This window comes from Zootermopsis nevadensis, unplaced genomic scaffold (assembly GCF_977971745.1).
Source record: "Zootermopsis nevadensis isolate Lab colony 2312 unplaced genomic scaffold, Znev_1.0 Znev_ptg000031l, whole genome shotgun sequence".
Classification (NCBI taxonomy): domain Eukaryota; kingdom Metazoa; phylum Arthropoda; class Insecta; order Blattodea; family Termopsidae; genus Zootermopsis; species Zootermopsis nevadensis.
The window spans coordinates 3,727,753-3,747,093 of NW_028259163.1; the positions used below are offsets into that span (position 1 = coordinate 3,727,753).

The 19,341-nt window shown below is 36.3% G+C and overlaps 2 protein-coding genes across 2 annotated transcripts; one reads left to right on the forward strand and one right to left on the reverse strand.

Annotated features, from left to right (window-relative positions):
* Window positions 1-1,096: 1,096 nt before the first annotated feature.
* On the reverse strand, window positions 1,097-17,192 carry LOC110827035 (uncharacterized). The gene is made up of 8 exons (XM_022058275.2): window positions 17,103-17,192; window positions 15,436-15,801; window positions 14,506-14,655; window positions 13,577-13,795; window positions 11,800-12,019; window positions 11,099-11,201; window positions 10,342-10,493; window positions 1,097-8,989 (listed from the first exon to the last, which is right to left on the reverse strand). Exons 2-8 carry the CDS (start codon window positions 15,508-15,510, stop codon window positions 8,898-8,900), a joined length of 1,011 nt encoding a protein of 336 aa, XP_021913967.1. The 5' UTR covers window positions 15,511-15,801; window positions 17,103-17,192; the 3' UTR covers window positions 1,097-8,897.
* A 20-nt stretch (window positions 17,193-17,212) lies between these two features.
* On the forward strand, window positions 17,213-19,086 carry LOC147872019 (piercer of microtubule wall 1 protein). Its single transcript, XM_087359239.1, has 3 exons — window positions 17,213-17,370; window positions 17,891-18,017; window positions 18,686-19,086. The coding sequence occupies exons 2-3, from the start codon at window positions 17,909-17,911 to the stop codon at window positions 18,898-18,900; spliced, it is 324 nt and encodes a 107-aa protein (XP_087215365.1). The 5' UTR covers window positions 17,213-17,370; window positions 17,891-17,908; the 3' UTR covers window positions 18,901-19,086.
* The last annotated feature ends 255 nt before the right edge of the window (window positions 19,087-19,341 follow it).

Consider the following 19,341-nt stretch of genomic DNA (forward strand, 5'->3'; position numbering starts at 1 on the left):
ATCACATATGAAACTTGTTTAATTGTACCATTGAAGAGAAAAGGAAAGCTGCACATCTAGGCAAACTGACAATATTCTGCTTTCAAAGGCTCATTTTTCTCAATATTTGCTTTCCATGCCTGAATTAAATAATCAACTACAGCAACATACAATATAAAGCAACCTCCCATTCTGCATCAGACAACCTCACACTGACCAACAATAAATAACACAAAATTTTTCAAGTCATATATCAAGACAAAACACAATCAAGGTTATCTTACGTTTCTGCAGCAACTAAACTCTCTTGACTTGGTAGGGGGCAAAGTATATAAAACATAATTTTAGTATACTAAAGCAAAATGATTCACCCATTTAATAGCAACTGTACACACAATTTTCTAGTCATAAAAGAGCTGCATTCCAAGAGTTTTTTCATTATATCTTCTGTTTAAAATTCAGAACAAAATAATCTATTAACCCATACTAAAGTTATAATATACATATGGATTGAATGCAGTAGAAAAAAACATCAATGTTGCACCATAAATGAAACAAAGCAGAAAAACAATCAAACTGAATAACAAATAGTATATTTTAATTATATACTTGAATGTTAACACTCCTATCCTTATTGGAAATAAAGTTTGTTGAGAAAAAACATGTTTAATTATGGAAGAATAAGGTTTGAGGAGACTTTTTTTGGAGCTGAAAGAACTTGGCATTTTCAAAGGCTGTAGAGTTTGAGATGAAATCTGGACAGCTGTTTTTTAAGTTACAGAAAATTTCCTTGAACTCTGCCACAATAAATGGTTCATGTGTATGAAATGCTATCTGTATGAGTGATTAAAATAGGTAACAGCTTTGTTCATGTAAGGAATGTTTGTTAAGTTGTAAGACTGTACATGACGGCATTTAAATTGGTAAAACAAACAGTGTTGATTCTCCATATGTTTCTGACAATGGTTGGTTTGTTATAGGAACATTATCTACAGACGGTAGCAGAGTCAACTCCCGAAATATCACATATATCAAATATACCTTGGACAATGGACAATGTCCAACATAATGTTCCTATAAATAGTGTATTAAAAACAAAATTACAAAATCAAACAAATAATTGAAAATTATTTTTTACTAACAGTTGCAGAATACAAATTGAATAAACTGTTGCCATATGTTCTTATGTAAAGCACTGTGGTGTAACAATGCCACACAAAATCAATATTTAATAAACCTTACTTAGTCTATATGGGACCATTCTTCTTCTACATAATGAGGTAACATTATTTTTGTTGTTGTCCAATATTTTATACATGATGGAGTTGCCACCTCTGCAGTTTTAAACTGCAGACTCTGGTCTTCAGTCGAAATTGGTCAGAACCGGGAAATTCCAAATTTTCACGGAGAGAAACATCCAGAAAATTGTAAGGGGTGACAACCTCAGACTTGCTATGAAAGCATCCTTATGATTCATCACCGAATACATAGACCATTTTTCGAATGAACAGTGTGTTCCCCATCAGGCACAAAATATTTTTTATCAGTATAACGCTAGTAGACCATACATGGCAATTAATGCAATAATTTTCTGACACACAATATTTTCAATAATTGCACACTCAATTCCAATACACTTGTTTAACCTTTATCAATAATGCTTACGATATAACAATTCTGATAATAACCCTTCCCCCTTCGGAATAATCAATGACATTACTTATTTAAAATAAAATATATACTCAAAACACAGCAACAAAATAATAATTGAAAAAAAGGGGATTACAATCCAATTACTACTACAAAGACGTAACAATATTACATGAACAGCCTCTGTCAGAGAAAAAAATGTTTGATTACTGTAACAATACTTATCACATAACAGCACAAAGAGTTTCATAATCACTAAATATTAAGAAGACTAAATCAAAGATGTGATGGGCAGAAGATGTAGGACACCAGGTTTTGGAGGAATATATGTTACTATTATCATTCAGTCACTTTTTATAAAGTAGCAATTAGTACTGTCAACAGCCATCAAACATTCACTAAATCCAGCAAATCTGGCCAATGCTTGAAATTAAGGAATGCCACTTTAAATTTTTATATTGGCACCAAATTCAATTCCTTTTGAACACAGAGGAACCTTGCGTGTGTACGTAAAGGGCGACTTTTTATTCATCAAACTACTGCATTTAGTCATAACATTTAAACTATCTGTGCAAACCATACAACTTCTTTCATTTACAATCTACACATAAAAAAACAGTCCTCAATGTGAAACATGTTCATTATGCTTCTCTGGCGATCAGCCGCGTCAAATGGTTCTAAGACAAAACTGATCGCCCAAGATTTTATCGAGTTATGTCGCCGTGAAAGCTTCAAATCATATATGTTCATTATGACCTCCTCCCTGATTATTCATCAAATGTGAATGATAAAATTCGATAGTACAGCTTGCAAAGATAACTGAACCATATTAAGGATATGCTGATAAGTAAGAGTAGTTAATTTATCTCACTGTGCTACACTTCATATTCAGTAATTGTGAATGATGTCACAAGCTATCTTAGGTTTCCTCAATAATGCTCGTCTGGCTTCAACATCATGTGCGCGTATAGATGGATGGGTGTCCAGCACGACCAGTCCAGTGATCAGGCAGGCTCTCTCTTCAAACTACGTAACTAAATGCCAAACATTTTTTGTCCTTCCTTCATATAAACAAACATTTTAAAAAGTACTGTAACCATAGAATTTCCATTTTTGTAGTATTTTCTTCACCACAAAAACTTTCCACTCCATGATCTTTGACTCAATGATGTTTAAGGTTAAAATGGTGCAGTTCAATTGTTACAAATTTGAAACAGAAATAAATGTGTATGAAGAGTCTCCGTTTCAGTTCAAAGACTGCACAGATTTCAAGAATACAAACAAATGAAATGGATTCATGAATAAAAAATCTCTGTTGTATGTTTCACAAGGATAAATTAATATTTATCACATTTAGTGTTTACATAGTATAAATTCTACCATTATGTTACGTTTTTCCATGTTAGTTTTGGTCCCATAACAATCACACAGCTGACATTTCACTATAATTCTAGAAATAACACATACAGAAATCAATAACTGCACAATGATAATCATGACATAAGCATATATCAAGATAAATCCGGTTATTCCAGTTATCTCGTCCTGTGACACCACAACTACAAAAAAGCCCAGTATTTAATCTATTTCACTTCCGAAGTTTTCACGGTGACTAAGTATAATTAATTCTTCTCAGGCTACCAGCCATGTAAGGTGGTTTAATAAAAACACCCTTTTCTTCATTAAACAACCTTACACGGCTAGTAGCCCGAGAATTCATTCTATTTCAGTTCCAATTACCAAATTACAATAATACTTCAGTCATAAGTAGACATGTTTTGTTACAAATATCTTCACTTCAACAAGAAGTTGAGAAAAACTGTGGGTTAATATCTCAAAGTTCTTATGCCAATCAATTATAAACTGCCTCAAATTTCAGGTTTTCACAGGGGCAAAGAAGTTAATTGAGTTTTTCTTGGTTGGCTGTGTTGTGCTGTCAGGTGTACAGGTAGAGGCCTCGCGACGGGCCGATCCCTCGTCCGAGGAGTCTCTACCGAATGTCTATAGATCAAGCCAATGAATAGTTGGGACCCGCAGTGCTCATGCACTTGAAGAACGGGTCGTTCCCAGTATCCAGTTTCTTGGTTGTGACACTGTGTAGTCTTGCAGATGGTACCAACATTTCAAGGTACTTATCAGCTCGATTTTCAGGATATAAGTGTATTCTGAATATGGAGGTAATATAATCCACCAAAACATTGCTAACAACCTACAAGACCACATGGTATCACAACCCAGAAACCATAATTAAATTCTAAACAAATTAATTTCAGAAATGCTGGGCTGATGAGCATGACCAACTTTTATCAAAATTTATGGAAGAACAAATTTATTCTGGTCTGGTTTTTGAAGAATTTCATACTTAAGTCTAAACACATTTTTAGTTATGTGCGAATTTAAAATCATGATGAGGAGATCGAAGATCAGTCCGAAGAGCTAACACTTTGTGACTTCCAGCTCCATCCTAATACCTTAATAAGCAAGCAAAATGCTCCTCATAAAATGTTCTACAAGTATTCATTTTTCTTCATTCAATTACATTGTAGGCCATACAAATGGTAAAAATAATAACAATTAAAATTAAGTAAAATCCACTGTACTATGTCACAAGAAGAAAGTTTTTAAACTTTGTTTTAAACAAATATCTATACACTTCTGACACTTAGTATGAATACTACAGAGCGTCCAACAGAAACCAGCGTCGACTGATGCTGCAGTAGCAAGGCGAAACAACAGACGGAATGTCACCTTTATTTATGTATGTGGCAAATTGGATATTTAGACCAGCAAAAAAAGGGTGGAATCTGGATTATTACACAGCTATTCCTTAATTTCATGTTCTGTCTATAAAGCCTGTAGCTTACATTGTATTCTTTCACATATATCGAAAAGATACAAACTACGCGATATATGAATGTTTTATAGTAAAGACATTGTTGTACCATTAACATTTGATTTATTTATATATAAAAAAATTTATTGCCAAATACTGAACTTAAGAGTTTCATATTTAATTAACTACTGCCCCTTTCATAATACATCAACAGTTAAATGTCACATTTATATAATCTTGACATCATAAGGACAAGACATTAATTAACATGTGAATTAAACAGATAACACTAATACTTAGGAAACTACTATTCTGTGATAATAAATAAATTTACAAGATAATAAATTTCTTGGGGTAAATACTAAATCATCTGTGACAAGAAATATACATAACTATGTAACCTCGCATTTTATGCTATCTGGACATGTTACAGTATCAGTTTGAAGCTTATATAATGAGCAAGTGTATCCTTGAGTCTAGTAAATCAGATGGTACAAAATAAGCCCATACAACCTACAACTTAGGACCAAATATTCTGTAATTTTTATTAGGTTTTGTATTTTTTCAATAAAAGAATTCCAGGATTCTTAAAAAATCACACTCCTAACAGTGGCAAATGCTCTGGTATGGCTAGTAGCACTACCAGTCCAATAAAATCAAACTAATATAAAATAAATGGTTTACATAAAGCCGCATAATAATAGAAGGGATTTAATAATACCGAAGTTCTGCATGACCTGACTTCTAGACCAGTATTCACCACCGACACCTACCTCTACATATAAAAATTAACCAACATAAATTACAGTGATGATATTATCAAGACTCCTATAAGATAATTATTCAATTTCTTCAGACAGGTTATATTATTAAAAATTATTTCTTCCACCTCCAAGAAAAAACAACGAAAAAGTAATTATTCTACATTTTACTAACAGCACATTAAGAAAACAAGAAAATTACATCTACTGCATAGGTCACTACAGAACATCATGAACTCTGTATAGTCAGGTTATAAAGTCCTGTTCCTACAAATCCCTAGATGGTCTTGGCTGAGAAAACTCCAACTCAAAATTTTCTCTGCATTGGTGACTACTTCAGCTCACATTATATCACTTTACCGCTCTACACTCTGAGAGTTTCTCTTATACTGTACCATCTGCAGAAAAGTAAAGAAACTTCAATTCAATTATATTGCACTGTTTCACAAATGTTTCTCCGAAAGCGCATTTAATGTCTGTACATTTTATATGCAAAACAAATATTTTTTTCACATGTTATACCACAAGTTCCCCTTGTGAAGGGTTCGTACCGGTAATTTTACAATTTGATTGTAACTGGTTACTTGTACAGGGATAATAAAAAGTCAGAGAACATTTTTAGTTTCATTACTGGAAAGTATCAATAAAAGGCACTTATTTTTTTAAAATTTAAATTAATTCTAATGTATGCAATGGCATTTAATTTACTTAATAGCCTACCGCTTCCAAAAAGCAGACAATTATAGTACATTTTTTACAAAAATAGTACTTTAAGTTAAAATGTGTACACATTAACTGGAGTGGCAGGGTAAGAAGCACTACACAAAATCTCTCTGAGAAAACATACATCAGAAAATGTTTGTCTATTTGATATGATGAAATTTTCAGTGGTAATTTTATTCGTGTTTTTTTTACCATACAGCAAAACCTTTTAATCCCAAATACGCATATTCTCCAAATGCATATGGAATTCTATCCTGTTTCTTCAAGTTCGCCACAGATTCCAATAAACTTACTTCATACAGACTCCAGCTGTCATGGTCCACGAGTTTCTATTACAACGCAAAGACCTTGCTGTGAAAAACATGGACTCTGAAATCTGTCATATTTTGATCACGTTTTGTACATAAATCTTAGCTAAGTATTTCTAAAATTAAGAACTTGTACCTCAGTGAGGTACAAACCAAACACTTTCCACATGAATAAACAAATATTGCCGCTGTAACATTTGGTCAGGTTAAACATAAAACCAACTGAACATGAGGATAGATAATGCAGCTAATTATGACGACATGGTCCGCATTAGCGATTATACATAAATTTGTAATAAACTGCACAAAAACAATCTTAAAATCAATTCACCAACATCTAAAAGCGTCAAATTTTATGCAACATTTTGAGAACTTATGATACTTGAATTCTACACTGATTTCAGATACAGCCTAGCATAAGCAAACCCAAGAACTCATCTGACTGTTCAAAATAAAATTGGTCGTCTTCTTGTATTTTATAAATAATACAACGATATGATATCCCGCTTCTCATCAAACTCAAGAATAGTACTTGCTCTTTAACAGCCACTGACTGGTACCGACAACAGGTGTTTCAAAAATTAAATCCTATAACTAAATTATAAACAAATATTCGCTACTGTAGCTAGCATTATGTACATATTATATTATAAGATACCACCGGGCACAATTACCATCTGCAGACAATAAAATAAATTCACCATCTTGAATTAATCCATAACTTAAAACATCACCACATTCTCGATTATGACGTTTAACACTTGAAATTTACTAACAGACCACATTCTTTATATAACTTCACTAAAACATCAGGAAAAGGCCATTCAAGATTATTACAAGATTTGATAATGTTGCTAAAAATTTCAATTAAACATTCATTCTTGAAAAGATTAATACGAGGGTCGCTCATTAAGTAATGCCCCACATTTTTTTTCTCAGCCAATAATGAAGATAGAAAAGTGTACTTTTACATGCTTGAGATTTGATGTTTCCCGCGTTCGTGTACGGAGTTTCAAATGATTCCAACCGATAGCGGAGCTGTAGTGAACTGTTAAAATGGCGTCTGTGAACGACTCTCGTTACAAGCAACGAGCTGTAATTGAATTCCTTGTTGCTGAAAAAGAAACGGTGGTGAACATTCATAAACGTTTGTGTGCTGTGTATGGAAGCTGTGCAGTCGATAGGAGCACCGTTGGTCGCTGGGCTAAGAGAGTTAAAGCTTCAGGAAGTGGGCGTCCTGCCACAGCCACCACTCCAGACATGTTGAACCGCGCGGATGCCATTATTCGTGAGGATCGGCGCATCACAACTCGACAATTGGCCCAACAGCTTTCAGTCAGCAATGGAAGTGTGATTGCAATTATCCAGGCTCTCGCATATTCGAAGGTGTGCGCAAGATGGGTTCCACGAAGTCTCACAGCAGACCACAGGATTCAAAGGAAAACAATTTCTTCTGAATTGTTGGAAGCGTTTTGATGCTGAGGGATCATTACAGGTGACGAAACCTGGATACACCACTTTGAGCCAGAGACAAAAAGGCAGTCAATGGAGTGGCATCATCCTCAATCACCGAGAAAGAAGAAATTCAAGACAACTCCCTCCGCCGGAAAAGTCATGATGACTGTCTTTTGGGACAGTGATGGGGTCATTCTAGTGGATGTGATGCCAAGAGGTGCGACCATCAATTCAGACGCGTACATCAGGACCCTGAAAACCCTCAAGAAGCGTTTTCGACGAGTTCGGCCTCACAAGCATCCAGCAGAAATTTTGCTCCTGCACGACAATGCACGCCCTCACACAAGTCTGAGAACCCGGGAAGAAATCACCAAATTGGGTTGGACGGTGCTACCCCATCCACCCTACAGTCCAGATCTGGCACCCTCCGACTTCCATCTCTTTGGGCCACTTAAAGATGCTATCCGCGGAACAAGATTTGAAGATGACGAGAGCGTGATTCAAGCAGTGAGGACATGGCTACGTGCACAGGACAAGAGCTGGTACCGGCAAGGCATGCATGCACTTGTTCCAGGCTGGCGTAAAACCGTACAAGTTGATGGGGACTATGTGGAAAAATAGTATGTGTAAAGGAAACATTGATTTATATTGTCACTAAATTTGAGCCATCTTGAATAAATATGTTCTGAGGAAAAAAATGTGGGGCATTACTTAATGAGCGACCCTCGTATATTGCACGACATACTCACCGTCACTGAAATATAACTTACAAAGAAATTCCTAGTAATACCAATTACTAGTCCAACACAAATTTTTTTTAAAACCATCTTTCACAAGACCTGAAGAATCCACTGATTATATCCAGCAAGATCTAACAGCCAAATGGCATTCTGTTCCATAAACAAATTTAAAGATTTAAACAATAATATAACAAAACACATTACATTGAAAATATTTAAAATATTAAGATATTTAATATGATCTTGCTGAATATTACACATTCACTGATATCTTCTAATATTTATCTAATTTAATATGGGTGGGGGGTTTTAGGTATTAGTTTTGTTACCAGACCACTTTTGCACTATCTGCCATTCCGGGACCATCTCTTACAGCACTAGGAATGTATTACGTCATGACTGTTCATATGTCACCAGATACCTGAGCACTGTATTAACAATCAGGGTATCAAGTTAACTCACTGTACTCTGTCCAACCATGACTTGGAGCACCAAGACGCAGAACACCAACTGAACGATCTTTAGATGCAGTGATTATATCTATATATTATGTTAAGGTTTATGTTGGCAACATGAGGAACAAAGAAGTAATTGTCTATTTTTATAAGTATATGTGGTAGAAATACAAATGTGAAATTTCAGGTTCTCACCGCAGCAAGGACCTCTGAAACGTCAGTAAACATCTACCAGACTACATAACGCAACAACCCAGCAGACAGCAATCTTCGAAAACCTCAAATCCTACATTTAAAATCTCCTCTTCCGCCTCAACAAAGACATCTCTCATACTACATTTTTATGAAAAAAAAAGGCCGCAGTTATTGTAAACCCTGCAGCGCTAGACGAAAAGAGTTAAATAAAGATGAGTAAATTATGGAAGAAATAAATAAAATTCCTGTTTCACTCCTTAAAATTAGAAAGGGAAATTATGTGATGATTAAACACCATAATATAAGCAAATACATCACAAAGCCTGGATATCTGTTGATATATGCAATACCAAAACACAAATGTAAAAACAACGAATCTAAATCATTCGTATTCAGACACGTGCATGTCTGTCGTTTGTTACAGCTAATGACCATCAGTGAATAAATCTGAAAGAGATCTTTAAAAAAAATGGTAAAATGGTTTGGATTTCATTCAAATGCCTCTTGCAGACAAATAACATATCATAGGGGCTCCGTAAGTCCCGCTCCGTAGCCGCGCGGTCTGAGGCATCATGCTTCGGACCGGCGATACGGAACGCGTGCTGGTTCGAGTCCCGGGGGAGAAGAAATTTTCTCATGAGCTTTCGACCGGTGTATGGGACCGGTGCCAACCCAGCATCGTGAGGAAATTGGGGAGCTACAATGAGTAGCATAATCTGGTCAGGAAAGCTAGCAATGGCTGGGGGTTCGTCGTGCTGACCACACGTCACCCTGATGATCTTTCACCTCTGCTTAGGCATGTGAACGTGAGGTCAGCAGTCAAGCTAGTCGGATTTGGCTCTCTGGAGCTGTTACGCCACGGATTTAATTTTTAGGAGTTCCATAAAAGAATGAAGTCTGTGTTCTGACCTTTAGACTACCTAATTTGGTCAAAGGTAGCAATCCATATTTCTGATTGATAAAATTTTCATAACCACCCGGATTATAGGATGACATTATGCATAGTTGCCTACGGCTTGTCATGGGATATGAACCGTATTATAAAACTGGCATTTCTGGTTATAAAGTTTCTCCCCCCCCCCCAAGGGGGGGGGGGGCGAATAAAAATGCGCATTAAATATACAAGCTGGTCTCAAATGAGACCTTCTTCACACGAAGCTTGATTTTAACCACACACACCAGCCGCACTGAACATTACTACGCACAAAGAATCTGAAACACTAGTTTAATTACAAAGGATACATTCATCATAGGGAGATATGTCAAGATCCTGAATATCACCTTTATGCTGATAAACCTCTCCTAAATATTCATGATGATCAGGGTATCGGCGATAACGCCTAACGACCCCTCCGTCACATACCGAATATAACTGGCTACCATTTGAAGTATACCTGGAAATTGATTCAAGGCACGTTACAGGAATGTGTGCTGAATACTGTCCCTTTTATTATTGTAATTTTGGAAATATTCCCAAAAATATAATTTTACTTGCAGTTTTGTATGGTTCCAAAAGAAAACAGGCAATCAGTATTACAGCGAGGAAGAAATATAGATTTACATAATAAGTAGGTTTATAACAGATATTGTTAGTTAGATCAAATAAAGGATAAAATTGTCAAGATGGAACACACACAGAAAAATGAGAAAAGTGTACAGAATTTTGGATCAAAACTCCAACAGAAGAGATCATCTGGGAGACACAAGATCGGTATAAAGATGTAAATTGTCTGGTTCCTTACAAATCCTCACAGGTTTCTTAACAGCAGGATATTTCTTAACCAGCTCAATTACTAAGAAATGCTTAAACTAGTTAGTTATTAAACCCCCAGATGCGATGTCACATGTTGCATTATCCTATATTCTCGCTTAATTTTAAATGCTCAAACTTTTATATCCCTCGTCTGATTACGTCCTTAGGGTTTACAATGCAATATTTTTTCCCTCTGCATCATTCGAAACGAATGCTGTCAATATCACTGCCAACAGCGACACCTACCTGAGTTTCCAGACCTGCATATCACGATGATCCTTCAGATGTTCTTGTATACCTGTGTTGGGAACATAAGCCGACACCATGTCGCCTCCGCTCATTATCACACCTAGACAAAGGATTTTATTTATTTGTAGTGTTCTGTCTGACGACAGGTCCATATATTATGAACAGGATCCTTCCAACCTCTTCAGGTTGTCAGGGACCTGCTCATATATATATATACATTCTTGGCAGAGATGATCAGAAGTGGTTTGCCATTGCCTTCTTCTGTGTGTGAGTGGAGTAATTGTTGGGATGCCACGGAGAAACCGGGGAAGCCCCCGGAGGAAAACTCCGTGATGCCTAGACCACGGCCTTGCCCAACACAAGTTATAAATTTGAGCACCACCGGGAATTGAACCCGGGACAAAGGATACAGACTAAATAATGAACAGAACAGAACAATGCCATTTATCGCGTGGCAAAACAGTAAAGAATGTTGAGATTTCAGATTCTCAAGGCAACAAATATGAAGACGGCCGTCTTCAGACTTATAACCATGAAAACCTCAAATCTAAGACAGCATTAATTAAACCTCAGAAATACAAACTGATTATGACAAAGTTATATAGTTCTAAGAAAAAAAAAATACCATTCTGAAGCAGAAATGAATCAACCAACTCCACAGTAAATAGAAGTTTTATCAATCCAAACTTTTCACTCACTGTAAAATCCATCATCAGCACCAATATTGTATGGCTCAGGCGTTGGGCAAATCGTGTTGACCTGGTGTCCAGTCTGAAAAGCATGGAGGACTCTTCCATCTAAAGTGCAGACTTTGCATGTACCATCACCACCAGCTGTTAAAAGTGCACTCGTATGCCCACGCGCCCAGGGCCACGAGGAGTTCAAAAATGCCAGGTCACGTATCACACTACTATGTAACTGCGAGAAAGTCAACAATTTATGTTACTGGACATTTAAAAATTCTGACTACAGATAACAGCATATTTTACCACAATGAGAAATTTCAAGGTCATTTCAGAATAATATATAAGCATCTATTAGCTGCTTTATACATTGAAAATGCAGGCGGTATATTCCTCCACAACCACAAGGCTACTTGATGCAATGACCCAGTAGATTAAAATCTAAACTCATAACACCACAGAAACCTCTGTCTATCAGCCATGCTGTATGCATTCTCAAGTAATATTTCCATTGAACAAAATGGATTAAGATGGCTCTCTTCTGGTTTCCAATGTTTCAGAGGTGCTTTCAGGCTCCATCATTGGTGGGGTGAGAAAGGGGGGGGGGGGGGTTAATGCCAGAATTTCACAACAACCCAGAAGGCAGTCATCAACATATTCACCACTGTGAGAACCTGAAATCTCACCACAAACAGATTAAATGCAGTATTATAAACTGCTACTAAAACATTTTACCGCTCCAACTCAATTATTGTTCAAATTAGTCTACAGAATACAAATTTACTGCGGAGTACCAATACATTTCATATTTATTATTATTTAGTGTTGTCTGAGGACAGGTCCATATGAACAGGATCCTTCCATCCTTTTCACGGACTGGGACCTGTTCATATACGTTCTTGGCAGATGATCCAGAAGTGGTTTGCCATTGCCTTCTTCTGTGTGTGAATGGAGTAATTGTTGGGATGCCACGGAGGAAAACTCCGTGTTGCCTAGACCACGGCCTTGCCCAACACAAGTTATAAATTCGGGCACCGCCGGGAATCGAACCCGAGACCCCAGGATTACAAGGCCAGCGTTCTAACCGCTAGACCACCTCATCTTATTATTATTTAGTGTTCTGTCTGACGACAGGTCCATATGAACAGGATCCTTCCATCCTTTTCTCGGATTGGGACCTGTTCATATACGTTCTTGGCAGATGATCCAGAAGTGGTTTGCCATTGCCTTCTTCTGTGTGTGAATGGAATAATTGTTGGGATGCCACGGAGAAACCGGGGAAGCCCCCGGAGGAAAACTCCGTGTTGCCTAGACCACGGCCTTGCCCAACACAAGTTATAAATTCGGGCACAGCCGGGAATCGAACCCGAGACCCCACGATTACAAGGCCAGCGTTCTAACCGCTAGACCACCGTGGCTTCACATTTCATATATACTTAAATAAATATGTGGTTGATCAACATAAGTCTCACACAAAAATGAGCACAAACCAAACAAATATAATATATATTTCCATCAAACAATGTGTTATATTTTGGATAACTGTGACATGACGACGTGAACTTCGAGAATAAAATTAAATGCTGTGATGACTGTTTTCTTAATATCTATCTTCAGATGTCTCACAAAACAATTCAAACATGACATCTTTACTCATGCAAAGGCCAATCATAACAAGTCCCTGATTAATAAAAGGTATTCTAGTAATATAACCAATACATGAAGAACAAAAAGAAATTTATCTTTACATAAATTATGAGAGAAAAGGCATGTTTACATTAAATCAACTTACGTCATAGACAAAATCAAGCGGTAGAGGCATCCTGAGATCAAGGAGGGTAAGACCTTTGCCATTTACAGCAACTGAGACCGCCATGTTTGGACAAACTGGATCCGCAGCTAAGCCAGTTCGATCTCTGCCACTAAATGCACAATTGTCATATGCCAGCAACTGTTCCCCTCGTTCTACATCCACCACGGCCAGTCGACGGGCCGTGGTAGCAGCCAAAATCTAAATGGAGGAAGGACAGGACAAAGGAAAACAAATTCCACATGTAAATTTATCACAAACAACAAATTATCAACTTTTTTCCAAGGTCTCGTGAAATGTTTGTAAGATAAACCATTCTCTATTTTTTTTAATTTCTATGTAATTATGATCTTTTTACACTGCTGGCAACATTCGACCTGGTAAGTGTACAGGAATCCACAGGGTAGGAATCTGTCAACTTTAAATTATATAAAGCAGTGACATAAGATTATGGTTGGCAGTCACGGACCTTTAGCTTGACGTCAATTTCAAGACTCCTACTTCCACTGTGACGACCATAATGAAAAATTCATATAAAATAAAACAGTCGATGCAACAGGCTACGAGAGTAAGTGCAATGCAAGTGAGTTATAGCAGAAGTAAACTTTTAGAAAGAATGGAGAAATTACTGTCGCTATGGGTGGATGACATGAATCGAAAAAACATTCCCTTGACTCAAATTGCTATCACGGATAAGGCGAAGTCAATCTTTGAGGCACTCAAGTCGTCAATGTTTGGGTGCATTGACTTCCCACTGATTTACATTATACAAAGAGTTTCAATTTACGCCGGTTCGTCCTGGAACGCATCCCCGGCGTATATCGAGGTTTATCTCTAATTTGGATTAAAATGTGGTTTATTGATACGTACAGACTATCAAAATCTCTATTCAATGTGGACATGAACCTCACCCTGGAGCCATCCGATGTGAAGCGGACAGCGTTGACGTTGCGTGCGAGGGTCATAGTAGTAATCTGATAGCACATAAGCAGCTCCATGCGTAGCGCTGAATACAGGTTCACCTTGCCATCATATGCACCCGAACAGAAGAGGTAACGGTCCTTGTGAACAAATAAACAATTAACCTATTTTAATTACAGTTATTAAATGGAATCATTTTGTCATATTATTCTCATAATTCAGTGTCAAATAAAAAACCCTTCTGTAGCTATAATGTATAAAATTTTAATCCATAACTCGTATTTCCTATGAATGCTTTTTAATTCGAAATTAAGAATAAGAGGATATAATTAGAGATGACTCCCAAGATGTTGTGCAGAAGTTTACCAACATGTCAGAAGTGCTTGCTGGCTCCATCAACACTCATCAACCTGACATTGCATGTACTTCTCAAACACTGGTAACTTCTACCTGATTACATGATATAACGTCCCAGAAGACAATCATTTTCATACCTGCCACTTTGAGAACCTGAAATCTCAACTATATACAATTACTTGCATTTGTGTAGTATTTTCCACGAAACAAAATGCTGAAATCATGTAGTTCCATTCTAAAGTTGGTAGCTTCTCTGAAGTGCAGTCTAGAATGTGGCAAATATCATTCACAACACTTCATTCCCAAATGTTTACTAAAATGGCTGTCTTCTGGGTTGTAGTGCTGTGTAGTCTAGTAGACGTTTAACCTGCATTTAATACGTCCTTGCTGCCTCCATCATCAGGGCCTCAACTCAAACTACATTGGTGCTACAACCTAAAAGACAGCCATCTTCGTACTTCCGCTGCGAAAACCTCAAATTTGACTGTTTACTGGTATAAAAATGTTTTCGTAGAAGCAATGTTAACAATGATACATTTATATCTATAACAGTCTATACTTACCCTCGGACTGAACGCAACTCCACGTACGCTTCCTTGGTGAAATTTCAAGAATCTTGGCTTTCCTTCTTGTTGCATGGTGGTAGGTATCAGTTACAAAAACCGACAAATCAAACTGCCTCAGCCTTAGCAGATCACGTTTCTTGCAAGGCAGTTCAAGAATGAAGAGCTTCGTTGTCTGGTCCCATAAAGGACCATGATCTAACCTTTCCTTTGAGTCACCCGTTTCTCCGTCTTTTCCGTTGACTCGATCAACTTCAAACCATGTTGAATTTGAGTGCACAGAAAGCAGAGGCACGAGTGATTCGAGCTTGTGCTATTTTAACAACAGCATTCTTTCAACATCATTGTTTTTCAGACAGTTCAGTCCTTTAAGAAAAATTGATTCACATAATTAGTACAAAAAAAAATTAGCACACATTTGTCTAAAACATGTACTTAATAGTATAAATAAAGTTTTGCTACAAATTTATTCCAAAGGTTTATGACAATGGTGTATTACAATCTAGATTATTGAGTATTTTAACTTTCTGCATTGTCTCGTATTCTAAAAAAACACATTTTTTTAAAACTGGATGTTTTCTTCCTCACGTGTATAGACGAGGGACACCTATTCAGTTCGGTCTGTCTGAAAGAGCTATTGAGTGACTGGTTGGCACTTTCAAATGGATCCAAGTAAGAAGGTGTCCCTCATTCCTAGACTTAAGGATGAAAACAGATCAAATTTTAATTACCCTTCCTTTATAATACCAGATGATGCACAAAATCCAAAAACACAGTAATCCAGAAAACTCTGCTACACTTTTAAAGATACATAAAGACGTGTTTCACATTCATCACAATCAATTAGGAGCTATTCATCTCAGCTGATGCCCTTAAGTGGGATCCTTGTCACCACAACATGGTATGGCCTCAGAATGTAGAAGAAAAGACCTCCAGATACGGAGGGTGGCTGCTAGGACTAACAACTTATCATAAAAAACCAGTATATTACAAAATGTTACACAAGGCAACTGATAGATTCTTTGGAACAACCTAAGTAACATGAAATGGGAATCAGTTTTGATACTTGGAATGTCAGGTCCTTTTAAAACAGTAACAAGAGGATTAGGAAACTATAAGTAACCACTTGATTACCTACCTGAAGATGGGAGTTTTTTAAAATGGATCTTTAGGGTATAAAGTTGGAAGGTGTAGACTGGATTCACCTTGCTAAGGAGTGATTTTTAACAGGCTTGTGAACACAGTAATAAACCTTATAATTCTATTAAACGCGGGGAATATCTTAACTAGATGTGTAACTTTTTGCTTCTCAAGGACCCTGCTCCATTAAGTTACTTTAATTAGACTGCCCTTACACTACACGAATTGCGACCTTCAAATTCTCATCTACGATAGGTATGCTTAACTTTAATAAATTTGTTCAACGCACAAAAAGGTCATATATGAATTAAAACTCAGAGTACACTTTGCGATAGGAATTTATATTAATGCACTGTCAAAAACGAAAAGCTGCAGAGAAAGTAAGCCTTTGTTGATAAACATGAACGCCCTCCATTAATTACGATACCATTCTTTTCCTTTTATATCGATCAAAGCAATCACATATCAGATTTCATCCAAAACTGAACATCAAATACGTAACTTACGCCAAAAATAAATATTCTTACCAACAATCCAACTCATACCAATTGCCACCTATACCCTACTTTTTTATATTCTCAACCCCAAATGTTCTGCATCAATGCAAATGTCTTTTCAGTTAGTACTATGATTGTCCGAAAGATGGCATGCGATATACGGAAAATGGGTGTTGCTATAGAAACCAATAGTTATTTACAAAACACAGCTGGTTACTGAATTTGTGTAGTTATATAAATAATTATATCACTGTTACACAGAACCATAAATTAATTTCTTTGAGACATGTTCGTACAGGTAAATTTAAGAAATAAGTTAATCAAACTGTATCTTAAAACATAAAACTGCCACACTTAAAAATAAGAAATATTTATACAACCCATTATGAGCCCACATTATGTTTCAAATATTGGTACATTTAAGAGTGTGTTAGTAGTTAGTAGCACGTTTTAATGATTATTTTGTTTATTAATTACAACAATAATCTTAAGTCTCTCATAAACCAGAATATATATTCTAACCTTAAAACCAACTAACTTCAAGAAATAGGATTTGAGGTTTTCACAGCAGTATGAAGATGGCTGTCTTCTGGGTTGTTGTGCCGTGTAGTCTGGTAGAAGTTTATTTCAAGAAGTCCCTTAGCTTGAGTTTTCATGTTCCACTGTAGCAACTGAAGTGATGTGAAGCAAATTACATAATCAGCAGCTAGAGAAGATTGAAGTTATATTAGAATATGTGGAGGAGTTAATTAGTGTTATAGCAGAAACCAGATAAAGACTGTAGACAGTGGAAATATTAGAATAGTAATCCTTTCCAGGCATGTGACTGAAGTGTCATGGCCTGCTGTCACTGCCCATCTCCAAGATCAGGTGTTCCTGTTGATGAAATGAAGACCTCAGATTTCTACCGAACAGCAAATTTACCTGTTCGTTTTGATAGACCTTGTAAGTTTATTTTATTATTAACGGTTTTAAAATTATTGTTTTCTCTAATGCTAGATGTATGCAGCCATTACTTTGTAAATCCTTAATTTTTTTTATAAGAATAGGGGATTTTTAACCCATGCACTACGGACTGTTGGTCAGACTTTATAATAATAATAATTTATTAATATTCCATGGATCCATAAGACAGTCAGATGACAACAGGATGTGGAAAAAGTCATAATAATAATAATAATACAATACATATTATAAAGTACAATTCATACTATTATATCAATTTCACATAATACAAAACAAAGTATTCACCTAAAGAAATGATAAGCTACAAATAGATCTACCCATTACACACAAGAAAAATTTATCCCTTATTTGTAAACAACATAAATTTATTGACAGAGTAAAAGGAGTGTATAATTAAGTGTCTTTTTAATGCTACCTTAAATTGCTCCTTCTTATTTACAAGACTTGTGAGAATTGATGGTAGACTATTGAAAATTTTGATTCAACTCTTGGTTTCAAAAAAATTAGCATTATGCCACCTGGACTACATCTGTTGTTGATAATGTAGTTGACACTGGGAAGTAATGTAATTTCAAAGTCATTAAAAACTGCTTGTACATTTAGTGTCTGCCTATCATGTTATTATCTGTTTTAATTGTGGTTCACAGATTGGTTCAAAGGCTATGGCTGCCAGCGACGACGTCCTGAACACCCATTTTATCGCACAACATCGTTGGACTACGGATGGTATCCACCCACTATTCACACAGTTCCCACAGTTTTTTATCCATTGTCACAAAAGTTTAGCAGTCACTTGGTAAAAGGTGGGATGTATAGAAATTACTCCTTGAACACTATGATGGATCCACAGCCTATTTTATGAAATTTCCATTCTAACAGCTTTGGAGTCAGATAAAAATCCTGTGTTATAGCGCAGCAGACAGGTAATGAAATTATGTTTATATGTATATTAAGTGTTAATTATCTTAAATAATGTGTGTGCACAAAAGTAAGTGAAGTGTATATAATGTTTTATGTATATGATTAATAAATGGTGAATAAATTCTCATTTCTTAAAATTATGAATCATGTAATAGCTATTGCATGTATTTGTACATATTTAATAACTATAAATAAACTCCCATATGAATCATTTACATATTTGAATCTACCTGAACCAAATATGATGGTGGCTGTCTTCTGCGTTGTTGCATTGTCTGGTAGAACTTTGCTGACATTTCAGAGGGCGAGGCAGTGAGTACTTCTGAAACACTAATATACTTATACCAGGGTAGGTGATGCTACAACCCGGAAGACAGCCATC